This window comes from Sciurus carolinensis, chromosome 11 (assembly GCF_902686445.1).
Source record: "Sciurus carolinensis chromosome 11, mSciCar1.2, whole genome shotgun sequence".
Taxonomy (NCBI): domain Eukaryota; kingdom Metazoa; phylum Chordata; class Mammalia; order Rodentia; family Sciuridae; genus Sciurus; species Sciurus carolinensis.
This window is the reverse complement of record NC_062223.1, coordinates 9,556,514-9,573,857: the sequence shown is the minus strand read 5'-3', so window position 1 is coordinate 9,573,857 and position 17,344 is coordinate 9,556,514. Positions and strand designations below refer to the sequence as shown.

Genomic DNA, 17,344 nt, shown 5'->3' with positions numbered 1-17,344 from the left:
CCTTCACAGACGAGTCTCCTTAGGCTGCCTCTCCTCAGAGAATCTGCCCGCAGTTCTGGAAACTTCGCTCCACCCCTAGGCGTGTCTCTGTGCTGCTCTTCCAGCAAGAAGCCGCCTAGGTCCTGGGACCCTGCTCTGCACCTAATCGCCTGGCTATGCGGCCCTTCCTCTGAGCTGCCACCTGGAGCCCCGTACAATAGCTCCAAGACCCAGAGACCCGCCACACACCTCTTCCTCCGGACAGCCGCCCGGTGTTCCGACGCAGTCACTAGGAGTCCAAGCAACTCACTTCGCGTCTCCTCATCCCGCCCACCGCCCGTAGCCCTAGGCAGTCACTCCGAGTCCAAGTGACCTCCCGTGTTCCTCCTCCTCCTCGGGATAGTCCCCCGGGTGTTCAGGAGCAGTCGCTCTGAGACCAAGCGACCCACCGCGCTCCTCCTCCAGGCAGGCCACCGGTGTTTGGAGCGGTCGCTTTGTGTCCAAACAACTCACCACTCGCCTCCTCCTCTGTCAACCGCCTGTAGCTCTGATGCAGTCACTCCTAGACCAAGTGACCCGTCGCGCTTCTCCTCTTCCTCTGGGCAACCCCCCGGTGTTCAGAAGTGATCGCTCTGAGTCCAAACAGCTCGCCACGCAGCTCCGCCTCAGGCAGCTGCCCGGAGCCCCAGTGGTTGCTTCGAGTCCAAGCGCTATGCTGAGCCGCCTCCTCAATAGCATATTATTTAGTCTCCACGTGTTGGAGTAATTTCTGTTTTTTATTTTGTCATTGATTTCTACTCTCAGTCCATTATGATCTGATAGAACACAAGGCAGTATCTCTATTTTTTTTGCATTTCCTAAGGGCTGCTTTGTGGCATAACATATGGTCTATTTTCGAGAAGGTTCCATGTGCTGCTGAGAAGAAAGTGAATCGGCTCGTTGATGGATGGAATATTCTATATATGTCTTTTAAGTCTAGGTGATGCCTAGAATTGAGAAGGATTTGTTTGATGTATAGGGATGCACCATTGTTTGGGGCATAAATATTTATGATCGTTTTGTCTTCCTTATTTATGATTCTCTTAAACAGTATGAAATGTCCTTCTTTATCCCTTCTGACTAACTTTGGCTTGAAGTCCACTTTATCTGTAATGAGGATGGAAATCCCCACTTTTTTACTGAGTCGGTGTGCATGGTAGGTTTTTTCCCATCCTTTCATCTTTAGTCTGTGGATGTCTTTTTCTATGAGATGAGTCTCTTGCAGGCAGCATATTGTTGGGTCTTTCTTTTTAATCCATTCTGCCATTCTACGTCTTTTGATTGATGAGTTTAGGCCATTCACATTCAGGGTTATTGAGATATGATTTGTATTCCCAGTCATTTGGGCTTATTTTTGGTTTTTAACATGGCTTGGTTTCTCCTTTGAATGGGTTTTCCTTTAAGATAGTTCTTCCCTTTGCTGACCTACATTGTTGTTTTTCATTTCCTCCTCATGGAATATTTTGTTGAGAATATTCTGTAGCACAGGCTTTTTATTTGTAAATTCTTTTAACTTTTGTCTATCATGGAAGGTTTTTATTTCATCTTCAAATCTGAAGGTTAGTTTTGCTGGGTATAGGATTCTTGGTTGGCCACCATGTTCTTTCAGAGTTTGAAATATGTTGTTCCAGGCCCTTCTAGCTTTTAGAGTCTGGGCTGAGAAATCTGCTGATACCGGTATTTGTTTCCCCCTATGTGTAATCTGATGCTTTTCTCTCTCAGCCTTCAAAATCCTATCTTTATTTTTGTATGTTAGGCATTTTCATTATAATGTGCCTTGGTGTGGATCTGTTGTGAGTTTGTGCATTTGGTGTTCTGTAAGCCTCTTGTATTTGATTTTTCATTTCATTCTTCAGGCTTGGGAAATTTTCTGATATTATTTCATTGAATAGGTTGTTCATTCCTTTGGTTTGTATCTCTGTGCCTTCCTCAATCCCGATAATTCTTAAATTTGGTCTTTTCATGATGTCCCATAGTTCTTGGAGATTCTGTTCATGATTTCTTACCATCTTCTCTGGGCAACTTTATTTTCAAGATTAAATATTTTGTCTTCATTGTCTGTCTTTCAAGTGGTTTAGTCTGTGGGTGATGCTTTCCATTGAGTTTTTTATTCTTTTTTTAGAATCTCTATCTCTTCGTTGAAATGATCTTTTGCTTCCTGCAGTTGCTCTTTCAACTACTTATTGGTGTAATCATTCATTGCCTGCATTTGCTCTCTTATCGCATCCTCTGCTTCACGAATCATTTTAATTATGTATATTCTGAACTTCTTTTCTGACATTTCTTCTACCATACTGTCACTGGGTTCTATTAATATAAAATCTAGATATGTTTGGATCATTTTCTTCCCTTGTTTTTTCATGTTGTTCATGTATCTTCCCCTCTAGCAGTCAGATCTGGGGTATTGCAGTTTCCCCCCTATAGGCTAATCTTTTATACCCTAATCTTTTTCCAATTCTTTTTCTTTAAGGGGGAGATCAATATTAGCAGTGCCCAGTACAGACAATATACAGTGCTAAACCAAATAGCCCCTATGAGAATGTTAACAATATTGTCATAATAAACTGAATGAGTTCAATTATTAACCTCAATATAACAAATATATTTGCAATTAGGTCTGCAGTTTCTAATGGAGGACAAAGAGGATGTGGAGGGGTGCAGAATGTAGCTGTTAATGGGATAAGAAAAGAATATATAGAAGTTATAGATCATAGAAAGGGTGGGAGTGTAATCAAAAGAAGTTGGTTGTTAGCATGCACAAAGGGAGAAAGAGTCTCTGAGGGAACAGGTAAACAAAAGGAAAAGAGAGTGAGAAAAGTAAAGAAATAAAAACTTAAACTTTTTCAATAAGGAGAAAAAAAATTCTACACTATAATAGTCATATAGTAGTCAAACCTCCCAGTCTTCAGTAACGTGATGTACAAGAGGTACCTGACAATGAGTTTCCAGTCTCCAGCAGGTGTCTCAGGATGGGACTTGCCCCACCTAAAGATCGGAGCTAAGGCTTCCAGGATTACCCAAGATGGCCGCTGTGGCTTCTAAATGTGTTGGCAAATGGAGAGCTGCAGCTCAGGGTGTGTTGGTTGGCTGGAGGTCCTGGAGGCGTGGTGCAGTTGGTCATGCACGGGTCCTGGAGGTGGGGTGTGGTTGGTCTGGTTGCGGGATCCTGGAGGCAGGGTACAATCAGTCGGTCTGAGGGGTGTTAGTGTGCAGTCAGTTGGTCTCGGGGTCCTGGTGGCAGGGAGCAGTCAGTCAGTGTGAGGGCCCCGGAGGCATGAGTGATCGGTTGGGCTGAGGGATCCTGGAGGCGGTTTGCAGTCTGGCCAGGGGTTCTACAGGTCCTGGCTGTTATCTCAAAATGGTGGCAGCCATGCAGTAACCAAACCTGCAGGTATTGTGACAGTGAATTTCCAGGCAGCAGCAGGCAGCTGGTGCTCCACTGGCGGTCTGCGGTTAGTTTGCAGTTGGACGATGGGGAGGTGAACCTCTGGCGGTGGGCGATGGATAGGTGAAAGGCAGGCGATGGACAGGCAAGAGGCAGGCAAATGGCAGATGATAGGCGCCTGACAGTGAGCAATCTGCACTCAAAAAGGCATCGGTATGCTGGCCGACTGCAGGTGATTGCAGTAAACAAATGGGGTAAACAGCAGGGGATCGATAAGTAGCAAAAACTGCCTCACCAAGAAACAGATATTCTTTGCTTTATACCTGAGTTATGGAGGGACAAGGAATGCAGCCTCCCTCTAGTCCACCATCTTGGATCCCCATCCATATTTTCTTCTGGTACTTTTATGACTTCTTTACTTGCTTTTTTTCTACTTAGAGCTTTGATCTGTCTGAAGTTTACTTTGGTGTAAGGAGTAAGGTAAAGATCCATCTATTTTTTCAGACAGCTGGTTTTCCAGTACCATACTGTCTGTTAATCAAGCACTTTTTCCTGCACACAGTGAGGTTCTCTGTGTACTCAGGCCTGGTCTTGGGCTCTGCTCCCTGCTCTGCGGCTCTCTGTTCCTTTCCCAGTACTGTGGTGTTTGATTCCTCTGGCCTTAGAGTACATGTGCACATGTACCCTATGAGTAGAAGGTACTAGAACCTTCTTTACTCTCCTTTACCCAGAAGTTTCTTGGGTTTTGTTATTATTACTATGAAAAGTTTAAAATCTACTGAAAAATAGGCTAGAGAAGGGTATAACAAACCCCTGTAGTGTTTTTCCTAGATTGAAGATTTGTTCAGGTTTTGTCCTAGTCCTAGTTACATCATCCTTTTTTTTTTTTTTTAAGTATTTTGAAGTTAGTTACAAATTCATTTCTCCTCTGAGTACTTTAGTGTGTGCCTGCACTTGCTTTTCAGTTACCCATTATTATTGGTCACCCTTCCACTGCAGAATCTTGATTTTTCTGTATTTTCATATTTTCTTAATGTTTCCACTAGCTTTTTGGTTAACTTTCTTGAGATCCATTACACAGTAATATATTACCTTTTATGCCATTTATTTCCAAATATTCCAGCCAACTTTCTAGGGAATTTTTACCTAAGTAGTGGAGATAGGTTCTTATCATTATGCTTTTCTTTTTTCTTCTTTCTTTGTCAGTACTGGGGATTGAACTCCAGGATGCTCTACCACTGAACAACATCCCCAGTCCTTTTTATATTTTATTTTGAGACAGGTTCTTGCTTAGTTGCCGAGGCTAGTCTTGAACTTGTAATCCTCCTGCCTCAGCCTTCCAAATCATTGGGATTACTGGTGTGGTCACCCCACCTGGCAAGATAGGCCTTTTTATTCTTCCTGTCTTCAGAAGGAATATTCTGGTCTCTTGTCTATGCTATTTATAGAACATATATACTTTAAAATTGATGTTAAGAATGTATTTTTTATCACTTTTTTCCTAAAGACCTTTTTTAAAATTAGGAATATGTTCAGTTTTATCAAATGTCTTTTTCAGTATCTAATAAAATAAGTATATTTATGTTTTCTTTTGAACTAATTAACATAATAACATGTATTAGTAAGTCCCTACTATTCAACCATCCTTGCCTTGGGAGTGTCCCTTGGGCATATTTTTGTTTTTATATACTTAATTCTTCCTTGTCCTGGTTGCTTGTTTGGTGCTGGATCTAGGAAGGTTTTCTTTGCTTGTTTTTGTTCTCACCAACCTCCCCTGCCTGGATCACTGGAGCACATGGGTTGAGGAGTTATGGTGAATGACTGTTGGGAATTTCAGTGCCTGGGGTTTGTCAGAGGCTGGTAACGGGGGGGTCTGTTCAGCTAAGGCGGAGGCTGAGGGATCTCATGACATCTTTGAGCACATCTGACACACCAGCCTCTGCATGTCTGCAGATGTGAGCTTTTCACATTCACCAGCAGTTCCATGTTTTAGTAAAGGAAGCTTGCACTTGAGTCTCTTCTGCAGTCTAAAGGAGCTACTTTGGGCCTGAGAATTTTCAAGTCTGGTTTTACCATGTGAGGCCCCATGCATATTTGAGACTTGTCTTCTCCTCCAGAAGGCTGTCATCAAGGGCACTGTAGAGAGAAAGAGGTTTTGTAAATGTTCTTGGTCTGTGTAAGTAATCGGGTGTTGACATCCCCAAAATAATCCTAAGCCGAGTAGCTGAACATTCAGGGTGTATGTGACTCGTGGGAAGTCACATGCAATGGCCTGGGACTGAAGCATGCCTAAGCATGTTTCTTGGTTCTGTTTTTTGTTTGGCTCCAAGTTTTTTTCTCATTCTTTGGTGTTCCCTCATTTGAACAATTTTGGGATTAAAAATTTAATTGCTTTGTTTTTGAAAAATCTTTAGGTTTACTGATTTAAAAATAATCATACCTTAGTTCATTGTTTCACAGTCAAGATCATACTGTTTCCTGTAAAATAATGAGTTTCAGTATACCCATGAATTGAAGTAACTTCATAAGCACACTGCCCCAAAATTTACCTGCTTGTGCTATTGTTGTGGAATAACAGCCTCAGACTGTTAAAGTGCCTGTTAAGGTAGAAATTTCTACACCAGAAAACTTCTAGAACTCATAAATGAGTTCGGCAAGGTAGCAGGATATAAAGTCAATACCTATACATCAAATGGATTTCTATACATAAGCAACGAATGCACTGCAAGAGAAATTAGGAAAACTACGCCATTCACAATAGCCTCAAAAAAAAAAAAAAAAAAAAAAAACTTAAGGTAGAAAGTTCTGGAAACAAAGTGTTGCTTTCACAAAGGAAAATCTCTCCTGTGATTTTTTTTTTTTTTCTGTTGATCTGTGCCCTTTGCTGTGCAGAGGGAAAGCAGAACTTATCTTTCCCACCTTGTGATTAAATTACTAAGGTGGAAAGAACAGGGACTTGCTCATGTGACAGCCATTTTTTGATATGACAAAGAAATAATCCAGGTCACTTGTCTTCTGTTCTTGCATTTATCTGTTTGATCTCAAAAGAATGTTCATTTTCATTCAGAAACTGGCTATCCAATCTTTTATTTCATCCAGATCTTTCTTTGTCCTTCTTCCCCTCTTTTATGTCCACGTCGTGGCCGCTCCACTATTGATTGATGTGCTGTGGTAAAGGAGATGGGGACAGACTCTCTCTTGCAGAGCATCTCTAGTTTTGATTTACACGGAAGTGGGTTTGAAACAATGGCAAAATGCAGACTGAGGATCATTTGTAGATGTCATTTAAGGCAATTTCTCCTTTACCTTATAGTCAAGCACAAACTAGAATAATTTAGGAGGTTTCAAGGTCCTTGTCATTATATTTTTGTCCCAGTTATCAAGTTGGCAGCCTGACTGCTTCAGATTTCATCTGATGGGGTCTAAAGAAAACAGTTCCTTGAGAGAATCTGTTTGTGACCAAATACCTCCCCAAAGCTTCTACCAGCTCCTGGGTGACCTCCTTTATGTAAGTTAGCACTCCCTATTCTCTGTCACCTTCGTTGGCTAAGTCACTAGTAGACTAAGATCCTGTCCTCCTAGCTAAGTTATAAGTGCTCAAAGGCAGAGAACATGTGGTTTTTTCCTCTGCATTGCTCTGCTCCTGGCACAAAGCTCAGCAAAGAAAGTGTCCTCTTAATGAGTGGAGGGAGCTTGTGGGGTCTCCATCAGGGTTGCTCTGGCTCTGGCCTCCTGGTGGCAGTGGGAAGCCCTCTGGGGTAGGAAAGGGGGCTTGGGTGCAGGAAGAGAGGGTCAGACAGGCCAGGCCCCCCCGCCTGTTTAGCAGTTACCTCACTGCTCTTCCAGAAGGTTGATCATGAAGCAGAGCAAGCCAGAGGAAAGCCAAAACAGCGAACAAATGGAGATGGAACCACGGTCATGACTCTTAAGAGTAGCGCTTATGCATCCTGCCAGTGCCAGGCCCTGTGCTGCCAGGTACTCTCTCAACCTCCATCACAGTATCATCCAATAAGATCTCTGTTGGTTTTACTTTACACGAAAAATTTGAGGCACAAGGGTAACCAAAGAATACCCCACAAAGGAAGCAAGGGGTAGCTCAGGAATCAGCCAAGATAAAGAAGTCAGGACCTCTCCAGTCGATCAGGGGACCATGACCTGCTCTTCGGTGGTGGTTTTATTAGTGAGAACCCTGACTCAGGTTTCCAAACAGAGATGTGTTGGGTTTTGTTTTTATTTTTACAATACTGGGGATTGAACCCAGGGCCTCTGAGCCACTCCCTCAGCCCTTTTTATGTTTTATTTTGAGACAGGGTCTCACTAAATTGCTGAAGGTCTCATTAAGTTGTCCAGGCTAGCCTCAAACTTGTGGTCCTCCTGCCTCAGCCTCCTGAGTTGCTGGAATTACAGGCTTATGCCACCGCATCTGGTTCCAAAGTGGAGTTTTAAAAGATGATAATAAATGACATCATTTTCCAAGTGCCTTGGGAGAGAGGAAAGTTATTTTTGAGCCAAATGACCTGGAATGCATCCTGAAAGCCTCTGAATTGCTATCCTGAAGCCTTCTCTTTTACTTCAAAGGCAGATCATTGGCTTCTTTGAGTTCTGGGGCACTTTCACCAAAGGTCCAGAGGTGGGTCGGCTGGAGAACCCAGCCAGTACATTTTGTGGGAAAGCCTCTTTGTGTAGGGAGTCTTGGCTAGGAGTGTTCCCCTGTCTGAGGAGGCTGCAACGGCGTTCCAGAGGAGCCTTCAGTCAGTACCCGTTCCCCAGCTGTCCCAGGAAACCGACTCTCCCACTGCAGCATGAGCTTCTGGGTGAGCTCCTAGAAATGTGGAAGGCCAGGCAATTGGTTCTCCTGGAGAAGACCTCTTTTCCCTTCAGGTTTTGAGATATCTTTCCTTCCTTCCTTTCCTTTAAAGTGGACTCTGGGAATAATTCAGCCATTGATTCTCCTAAAAGTGTGTAGGAGCTTGTGATCTTGCACTAACTAGAAATCGCTTCCTGGTGTGTTACTCAAGGATAGGTTGTCCTGCTTTAACAGAAAAGCCCCAAATAAGAGATTTATATAAGATAACTCTTTATTTCTTTCTTACATAAAAATGAGAAGTCTAAAGGTAAACACTCCAGGACTGATCCAGCAGCTCCTGTGGTGTCACCAGGGATCCTAACCCCTTTTCTAATTCACATTCCTGGCACATGGCTTGAATTGTCATGGTTTCCTCATGGCCCTAGTTAGCTGCTGGAGCTCCAGCCATCAGCTGCATCACAGAGCAGAAGAAAGGACAAGAGGGACCCCTGGCAGGGGAGTAAGCTCCCTTTAAAAAGACCTCCCCAGGAGTCCCATCTAATCCTTCTGCTTCTATTTCGTTTGCCAGATTTTAGTCAGCATCTCACCTTCCTGCAAAGGAAGCTGTCCAGCGAAGTCTTTTATTTCAGAAAGCAATGTGCTCAGCCAAAATTTTGCTTCTCTGTTATTAATTAGAAAGGGAAGAAGAAATGGTAGGTAGGCAGTTAACTTCTAAATACACTGGATAGAACCTTCCTTTAGGAAACAAACAAAAAACAGTTTTGTTGAAGTATAATTGATACATAATAAACTGCACATATTTCAAGTGTATAGTTTGATAAGTTCTGAGACATACAGAGCCTATGAAGCCATCACATACTTAAGACAATGGGGACATATCCATCACCCCCAAAGTGTTCTTTTATTACTGTTCCTTCCCACCCCAGCCCTGTCTCAGGGGTCTCTAAGACCAGCCCAGGTTCAGGATTCACCAGGAAGACTCATAGGACCTGGAATCCAGTCACACTCACAGTTGTGGTTTATTTCAGTTGTAGTTTATTTCTTGGGTTCACCAGGCAGGGGCTGTTGAGCATCTCTTCAGACACTCATTTCTCTAGCAGTGAGACACCGCAGGCAGGGAAGTGGTGTCTGGAGAGACCTGGTGCTGCTGAGAGAGTTGCCCTCTGCCTTCTACATGCCAAGATGACACACTGCACAGAGAAAGCAGGTGTTTGCCTAAAACGTTGGTAAAAGCAGTTCAGGTGCAGTGAGCTGCTTGCATGGATTCTGGAATAGCATCAACCCTCCCCAAACCCAGGGGCCCAAACACCTGTCACAGGCCAGTCATATGGGTAGCAATCTGTGTTAACTCACACACACCCCATCCTCAGACCACCGCAGATGACCTCCTGTCTCTCTCTAGATTAGCTTCCATTGTCTAGAATATTGCTGGTACCTTTTTTAAAAAAATTATGCATATTTTTAGTTGTCAATGCACTTTTATTTTTTTTAAATGTGGTGCTGAGGATCGAACCCAGTGCCTCACACATGCTAGGCAAGCATTCTACCACTGAGCTATAACCTCAGCCCCTGTTGATACCCTTTTGTGTGCTCTTTTCACTCAGAAAATTATTTTGAGACTCATGTTGGTTTGTTAGCAGTTCTTATTGCCAAATGGTATTCCACTGGGGTGTTCACAGTTGGTTTATCCTCTCATCTGTTGATGGACATTTGGTCATCTCTAGTTTTGCAGGGTTTGTTTGTTTTGCAGTACTAAGAATTGAACCCAGGGGTGCTTCACCACTGAGCCACATCCCCAACCCTTTTTATTTTGAGACAGGGTCTCACTGAGTTGCTTAGGGCCTCACTGAAGCTGCTATGAACGTTTGTGTACAGCTCTGTGTATAGGCGTATGTATTTCCTTTTGGGTAAATGCCTAGGAGTGAAATAAGGTTTTAGAAAACTGCCACACTTTTTTCCAAAGTGACCATATAGTTTTGTATGTGTGTGGGGGAGTTCCATTTGTTCCACATCCTCACCAACACTGGGCGTAATCAGTCTTTTAAGTTTTAGACATCCTCTAAGTGTGCAGAGGTGTCCCATTGTGATTCTCATTGGCATTTTCCTAATGACTGATTGTGTGAACCTCTTTTTACCTGTGGACCTTGATTGGTGGAGTGCCTGATCATAACCTTTGCTTATTTTTTTCATTGATATATGTTTGTTTTCCTACTATCACATTTTGAGAATTCTTTGTATGTTCTTGAGACAGGTCCTTTATGTTTCAGTTTCTAATTATGTGTTACTACTATACAGAAATACCATCATTTTTGTATATTGACCTTGTATTGTTACTTTTTAAAATTCATTCTATTATTTTTAAGACTTCATCACATTCTCTACATAGATGATCAGACTGTTTGAAAATAAAAATAGTTTTACTTCTTTTATTCCAATTTGAATACCATTTGTTTATGTTTCTTGCCTTCATGCCCCAATTAGAAACCTCCTTTGCAATATTGAATAAAAATGGTGAGAGTAGATGGTCTCGGCTTGATCCTCATCTTAGAGGGAAAACATTTCATCTTTCACCAGGAAGGCCCTACCTTAGGTACTCTCATGGATGCCCTTTATCAGATTGAGAAAGATCTGTTCCTAGTTTGTTATGAGTTTATCAAGAATGCATACTGGATTTTTCAAACGATTTTTCTGCACCTATTGCAATGATCTACGTCTATTCTTTTCAGTGTTTTAACATATTGAATTGATTTTTCTAATGTTACACCAACCTTGCATTCCCATGATAATGAAGAATTTATTTAGTCAATATGTATTATTCTTTTTAAATATATAACCTAGAGATGGCTTACATGCTGGACTTTCTACTCAGTGGCTCCACTCAGAAGTCCAAGAGACATTTCACACCTAAGATGTCTCAACCTGAACTCTTGATCTTAAACTCCCCAGACTGACTCCCTCCTCCATCTCAGTTCATGATAACTCCCTTTCCAGGTGTTCAAGCCAAAACCCAGGTGCTCACCTATATCTTCACAATGTACCCAGAGTTCAAACTGCCATGCCTCTACCACCGTCCCCTCCAGACCACTGTTAACTTTCCCCTTCCTGCTCTGCTCCCTTCCTTCTACCCCTAGTAGCACAGCTAGAATGAGCCATCTGTGCCTGTTCCCTACCACCTCTCTCTCCTCCCACAGCCCCATCAGTTGGTGGTTTTCTTATTACATTCAGGATATGTCCCCTGCTTGCTCTACCCACCTGTAGAAGAGACTGAAGGGATCACTGATCTGTTCACACTCTTTGCTCTGTGGTGATTGAATCTTGGTCACAGCATCCTAGGAACTTTCCTGAATAATTGTAAAATTAAAATTATTTTCAGAATGAGAAAAAAAAAATAGAATGATCTAATTAATGTAAAACACACCATCAGGTGCCTCTAGTGTAGAGCTAGTGATGCCCCATCTCTTGCATTGTGATAGTCAAGTCCTCATTCTGACTTACAGAGCCACGTGACCTTACTCTGTGGCTGGGGTCCCTCTGGCCTTGCCACACCTGGTGTGCAGGCAGACCTTGGAGCATGGCCCCTTCCTCCACCGGGAGCTTCCCTGGGAGGCCCACCAGCCCGCCGTGCCTCCTAGGCCTCAGCCTGCAGCCCCTCTCAGCTCTGATTTCAGTCTTCCTGCTACACATTTTTCTTCATTATTATGCTGATGGGTTGTTGACTGTGCCCTTTCACTAGAATGTGAATTCAACATTCAAGGACAAAAGTTTTTGTTCTGTTTGTGGATGGATCACAATTGACTGGAACAGTACCTAACTGGTTGCCAGACAAGCAAAGCAGAGTAAGAGCCCTCATTCTGGTCTGCCTGCCTGTCTCCCTGTCTTTCTTTTAATTCATGTACAGTTGGCACACAGTGGGTACATGGGTTTTCAAGATAAAACTCTGGGTTTTTGCTCGTGTTTATACCCACGTGACCACACAGGTGTCACTAGTTACCACAAAGAGGTCCATTGTGTCCCTTGGAAGTCAGTGTCTCCACCTGCTTCAGTTACTCTGTCGCTGTGTGTTGACCTTGCCTGCTCTGAACTTCGTATGGATGCAGTCTACGGTGTGCAGGCTTGTGCCTGACTCTGGGCTCAGCACCCTGTTTTTGACAGTCATCTGTGTTCTCACGTACCTCAGTAGTCTCTTCTTGTTCTATTCCACATTTTAATTTGCCCTTTTTTCTGCTGATGGACATGGAGATTCTTTCTATTTGGGAGCTATTATGGTGAAACTGCTTTGAACCTTCTTGTGCCTATCTTTGTGGTCTGTGCCTTGGTTTCACCAGAGTCCTCTTGGGGGCTGGGTGAGAGGAGGTGTGCGTGTAACATCTAGTCGTGAACTTCCACACAGCTTTCTTTTACCATTTTGTGCCTTAGCAGCCACATATGGAATTTCTGGTTGCTGCACATGTTCATCCACACTTGGAGTTATTGGCCTTCATAATTTTTGTGTAAAATTATTTACTGCTGTAGAAAAACTGATCTAAGCAGGATCTCATCAATGTCAAGTGTCAGGACCCCTCAGACCTTGAATGCCTCACTCTTAAGTGCATTAAAGGAGCCTGCCAGTGGTATGTGTACTGACAGAAGACCTTGATGGGCATCTAGTTCAGCCTCCTAACCCTGAGACACCTCAGTCACAACAGCTTACCTGACTCCTCAGCCTGAGAACTGTAAGAAACCCACAAAAACCACGCCGGACATGGGAAATCACATAAGGGAGTTTATTAAGCAAACAGAGTGTCTCTCTGCAGGGTAAGAGAGAAAATGAGAGGAAAAGAGAAAGGGCATGAACAAGAGAGAGTGTGAAAAGCAAGGAGGAGAGAGAAGGAAAGTGAGTAGGAGAGAGAAAGCATGAGAAAAGGTGGCGGGGCTATGCTTAAGCAGTTGAATTCTGCCAGGCTAACGGGATACTTGCAAGCTGACTGATGAACCAGTAGCTAGCTAGGATGTTCACAGACTGACAAGTAGTTGGGAGGCAGGGAAATGGCTGCAGCGGAAAGGGCGGGGAGAGCAGCTTTCAGACTGACAAGCTAGGTTGTGATTCAACATAAAGGGCAGGGGAGCAGCTTTATATTACATTACAAGAACTACAGCTAAGAGTCTTTCTATCAATTGTGTGTAAATGTCAGGTTTTAGAGAAAATTTAAATTGGGCTCTAGATCAAGAGAGGCCTACATTTGCACCTTGGCTCAACTACTTTTTGTGTGACCTTGGACAAGTTTCTTAATTCTTCCCTGCACCCTTAATCTGTAAAATGGACATAATACGTAGCCTTTAGAATCATGGTGAAGGTTAGATGAGTCAGTGAAATGCAGGGCAGCTGCTGGGGCAAGGCAGGTGTTTAATGAGTGGCAGACTTGTTCTTATGCTTTGGAGAATTAAGACATTTGAGGCCTCAGATCTCCTTGAGTCATATGTTAAACACAAACAAAAAACTTGTCAAACTGATTGCAGTGGTAGTAAAATCACTGTGTTGGGGGCTGGGGTTGTGGCTCAGTGGTAGAACGTTTGCCTAGCATGTGTGAGGCATCCTCAGCACACATAAAAATCATAAAAATAATAAATAAAGGTATTTTATCTATCTACAAATAAAAAAATACACACATATATGTATATATACACTTTTTTTTTTAAACAATCACTGTATTGAGTTTCATTTCTAAGCCAACACTAAAGACATCCAGTCCTGCTATTGACTTACCTAAGGTACTAGATCTTTCCTGGTTCTTGTTACCATTAGGTGCTGAGGTGTAAAGGTTTGTTTGGTCTGCCATGTGTTCTTCCTTCCTAACATAATTCTGCCGTATTATCCTACAATATTTCATGTATCAGGTGAGAGGAAGGATGACCCAGAGCCCTGAGAGACATAGGAGAGCAGCGGAGGGGGTGCAGTGTAAGTAATGGACGTGTGTCCCAGATTCACTCCTGGGAGTCTTTTGTCTTGCAGTGAGTTTATTCAGCACCAGCAGATCTGTCTGGAGGTGGAAAATGTTTGCTTACGAAACCATATCAGCAGCATTCGTAATTAGCTGCCTCAAAGGAGAAAGAAAACTGGGCACAATCAGTTGCCATTTGCTGTCCCAGTCTTGTTCCCTTTCCTTCCTACCATGAAGGTGCGACTGTGTTTCTTAGTCACCAACTCTGTGAACTGTACTGATCCACTTGGCATAGGGAGAGCCCAGTTCCTGCAGGGAGGGGGCAGCACACCTCTGCTCTGAAGGGAAGAGAGAGTTTGGGATGCTGCAGGCAAGAGGGGGAGATTTGGAAGGCAAGTGCATGGACCCACGTGGCTCTGGCTGAACCAGTGGGAGGGATCCAGAGGAACCTGGGCGAGAGAATGCCACCTCTGACTGAGGAATGTTAGCTGGTAGGAGGCTGCTGGAAGAGGTGACTGGGCTTCAGGTGCAAGGACGGACAGCAAGAGATGGGTCCAGAGAACCACAGCTGGGGAAAGAGCAAACATAAACAGAGTGATTCCCAGGTCTTATTATGACTCCGCAGCAGCATCCTTCAGGTGTCCCTGTTCTCTGGAACCTTGCCAAGGAGATGTCTGGAAGACCTTAGCTGCTGTGACTCAAAGTGAGAAGGAGTGCCCAGATCTGCCTCCCAGCTCCTGTAGGAGGACAGGGTGACCCTGCCAGGAGGCAACCACAACAGGCAGGGGGTGGGCCTATCACTGCTAGTCAAAGGCAGTTTCCTGATGTGGCCCTGCAGGTTTTCTGGAGCAAAATTCATGTGAAAGTGAATTTGTGACCATGTAAATCATGTCCCACCAAGTGGTGGTATCTGACATGTTCAGTGGATTATCACCGTGTTGTCAAAACTCACATGTATGGGTGGCACACACCTGTAATCCCAGCAGCTCAGGAGACCTAGACAGGAGCATCATGAGTTCAAACCCAACCTTAGCAATGGTGAGGCACTAAGCAATTTAGTGAGACCCTGTCTCTAAATAAAATACAAAATAAAGCTGGAGATGTGTGGAGTGGTTGGGTGCCTCTGAGTTCCAAGCCTGGTACAAACAAAACAAAGCAAAACAAAATCATCTCTGAAGGTTTCAGGTATGCTTAGGTGGTAGGTAGAAGAAGACCTGGTTAGGCAAATAAATGTCTCCCACCCCTCCCTGTCCTCTGCCACCCTGAGCATGTTGGCTTCAGCTTGAGGTAGATGGGTTTGCACAAAGGTACGTGGAGTGATGTGCCTTTGTTCACTTTTCAAGTATACAAGTCAAATAGAGGGACACACTTTTGCTGAAGGGGAACTCCGCAGACTGAGAATGGCCTCCTCCCAGCAGACTTCCTTATAAGTTCCTTGTATTTGACAGGGTCTTCTTTCTCTTTGTTTTTCCAGGCTATTCAGCTTGACCCTGAAGAAGCTCGTCATGCTAAAAGAAATGGACAAAGATCTTAACTCAGTGGTCATCGCGGTGAAGCTGCAGGTGAGTTGAGCAGTGTATGCTTGGAGTCGAGGGAAGCTGGGTGGCCAACTGCCCAGTGTCAGGGATTCAGAAAATCCCTTGGAGCTGCCTCTCTCTCTTCCTCAGCTAATCTCACAACCTTCTGAGTCTCCTTCTGCCTTAGCCATGGCACTCACCTCCTTACAACTTGCTTTCTCTGTCTGAGGAACACAAGTGCCCTTCCTGTCTGCCAGGGCCCCTGAGAGAGGCCAGAGTGTTGTCTGAACTGCTCAGCGATGACTAGGGTGGCTGTTGCCAGTTTCTTAGTCCTGCGACTTTTAGGTTGGGCAGCACGTTGGAGTTTTTCCATATGGTTTAAGAAACTGGCGGTGTAAAATTTGCTGGGATATTTATCTTCTGGACAGTCACATTTAACTCCTTATACTTAATTACACTTAATTCAGCATTCTCAAGGAACTCAAACACTGCACCCCTAAGCATTCCTGAATTCAGGGCAGGAAGGAGGAGAAATAGCGTCACAGCCTGGAGGAGCTTTCCTATTGCCAGCCAGTCACCATGTGGCAGAGCTAGACTGGAAACCAGAGAGCACAGTTCGTGTTTCGCTGAACTCCATTCCCAGGTCTTCCTTCATAGACAGATCCTTTCTATTGATGACTCCCTGGAGCTTAGTGAGATTCCGAAGTGCCTCTGCAGTCGTTAAGTAATGACTGAATTCTTCAGCTTGAGGATGGTGCACTTACTGAATCACATTTATTGAAAAATGATGAGCTAAATATGGCAAGTCCTAACTAACCGGAATGTTTTGTTAGCTGGCTTAATGGTTAGGCAACAGTTTGTTGTACTAATACTATCTCCATTAAAATCCCCATCCATAGCCCTCACAATGTAGGAATCATACATTGAGGTCCTCGGGTTCTGTTGGTCCTCAAAACTTAAATGTTTTCATTGCTCATTGTGGATTTCTGCATGTCCCACCTTTATATTCTTTTTTATATATATATATTTTAGTTGTTGATGGACCTTTATTTTTATTTTTATATGCGGTGCTGAGATTCTAACCCAGTTCCTCACCCATACTAGGCAAGTGCTCTGCCACTGAGCTACAACCTCAGGACCCTTATATTCTGATTCCCTATTTTCATACATAGTTCCTCCCAAATCTGTGACGCATTCCCTGACACTGTGTTGGAAAAACAAAAGTGGGAAATGATGTGAAGGGGCAGCTTTTAGTATCTTGACCTCCTTTCCTGATTTTGTCCCCATTTCTAGGTCACAGGCAGTGTTCCAGTTTTCAGGAGTCGTTTCCTTTGCTAAAGGCTGTTGTTTTCCCTACATACACTGTTGGTATGGTTTTCAGCATTCCCTGTTACTTTTGCCTTTTCTGCAGTTAAATGCTTTCACCAAAAAAAAATATTTATTTCCCAATTAGATATTTAATATTCTATAAAATTTTAAATTACACTAAGAACTCTAAATATTCTGGATTTTCTTTTATTACTTTACTTCCAAGCAACTGAAAGTAATTACAGATATTATTGCATTCATTTATTTAGTCACCTGCTTATTCATTTAATTTAATAATTACTTGCCAAGTCTCTCATATGTGCCAAATATTGTTCTAGGCACAAGGAATATAGGGGTTGAGGGGAACAGACAAAAATCCCCACCTTTGAGG

The 17,344-nt window shown here is 43.4% G+C and overlaps 1 protein-coding gene across 1 annotated transcript in view; it reads left to right on the top strand.

Moving 5' to 3' along the window:
- Pacs1 (phosphofurin acidic cluster sorting protein 1) overlaps positions 1–17,344 on the top strand; it is a 180,801-nt gene that overhangs the window by 130,657 nt on the left and 32,800 nt on the right. Inside the window, exon 2 of the mRNA XM_047516147.1 lies at positions 15,603–15,690. Coding sequence (XP_047372103.1) covers positions 15,603–15,690 — 88 coding nt within the window. The remainder of the gene's footprint in view (positions 1–15,602; positions 15,691–17,344) is intronic.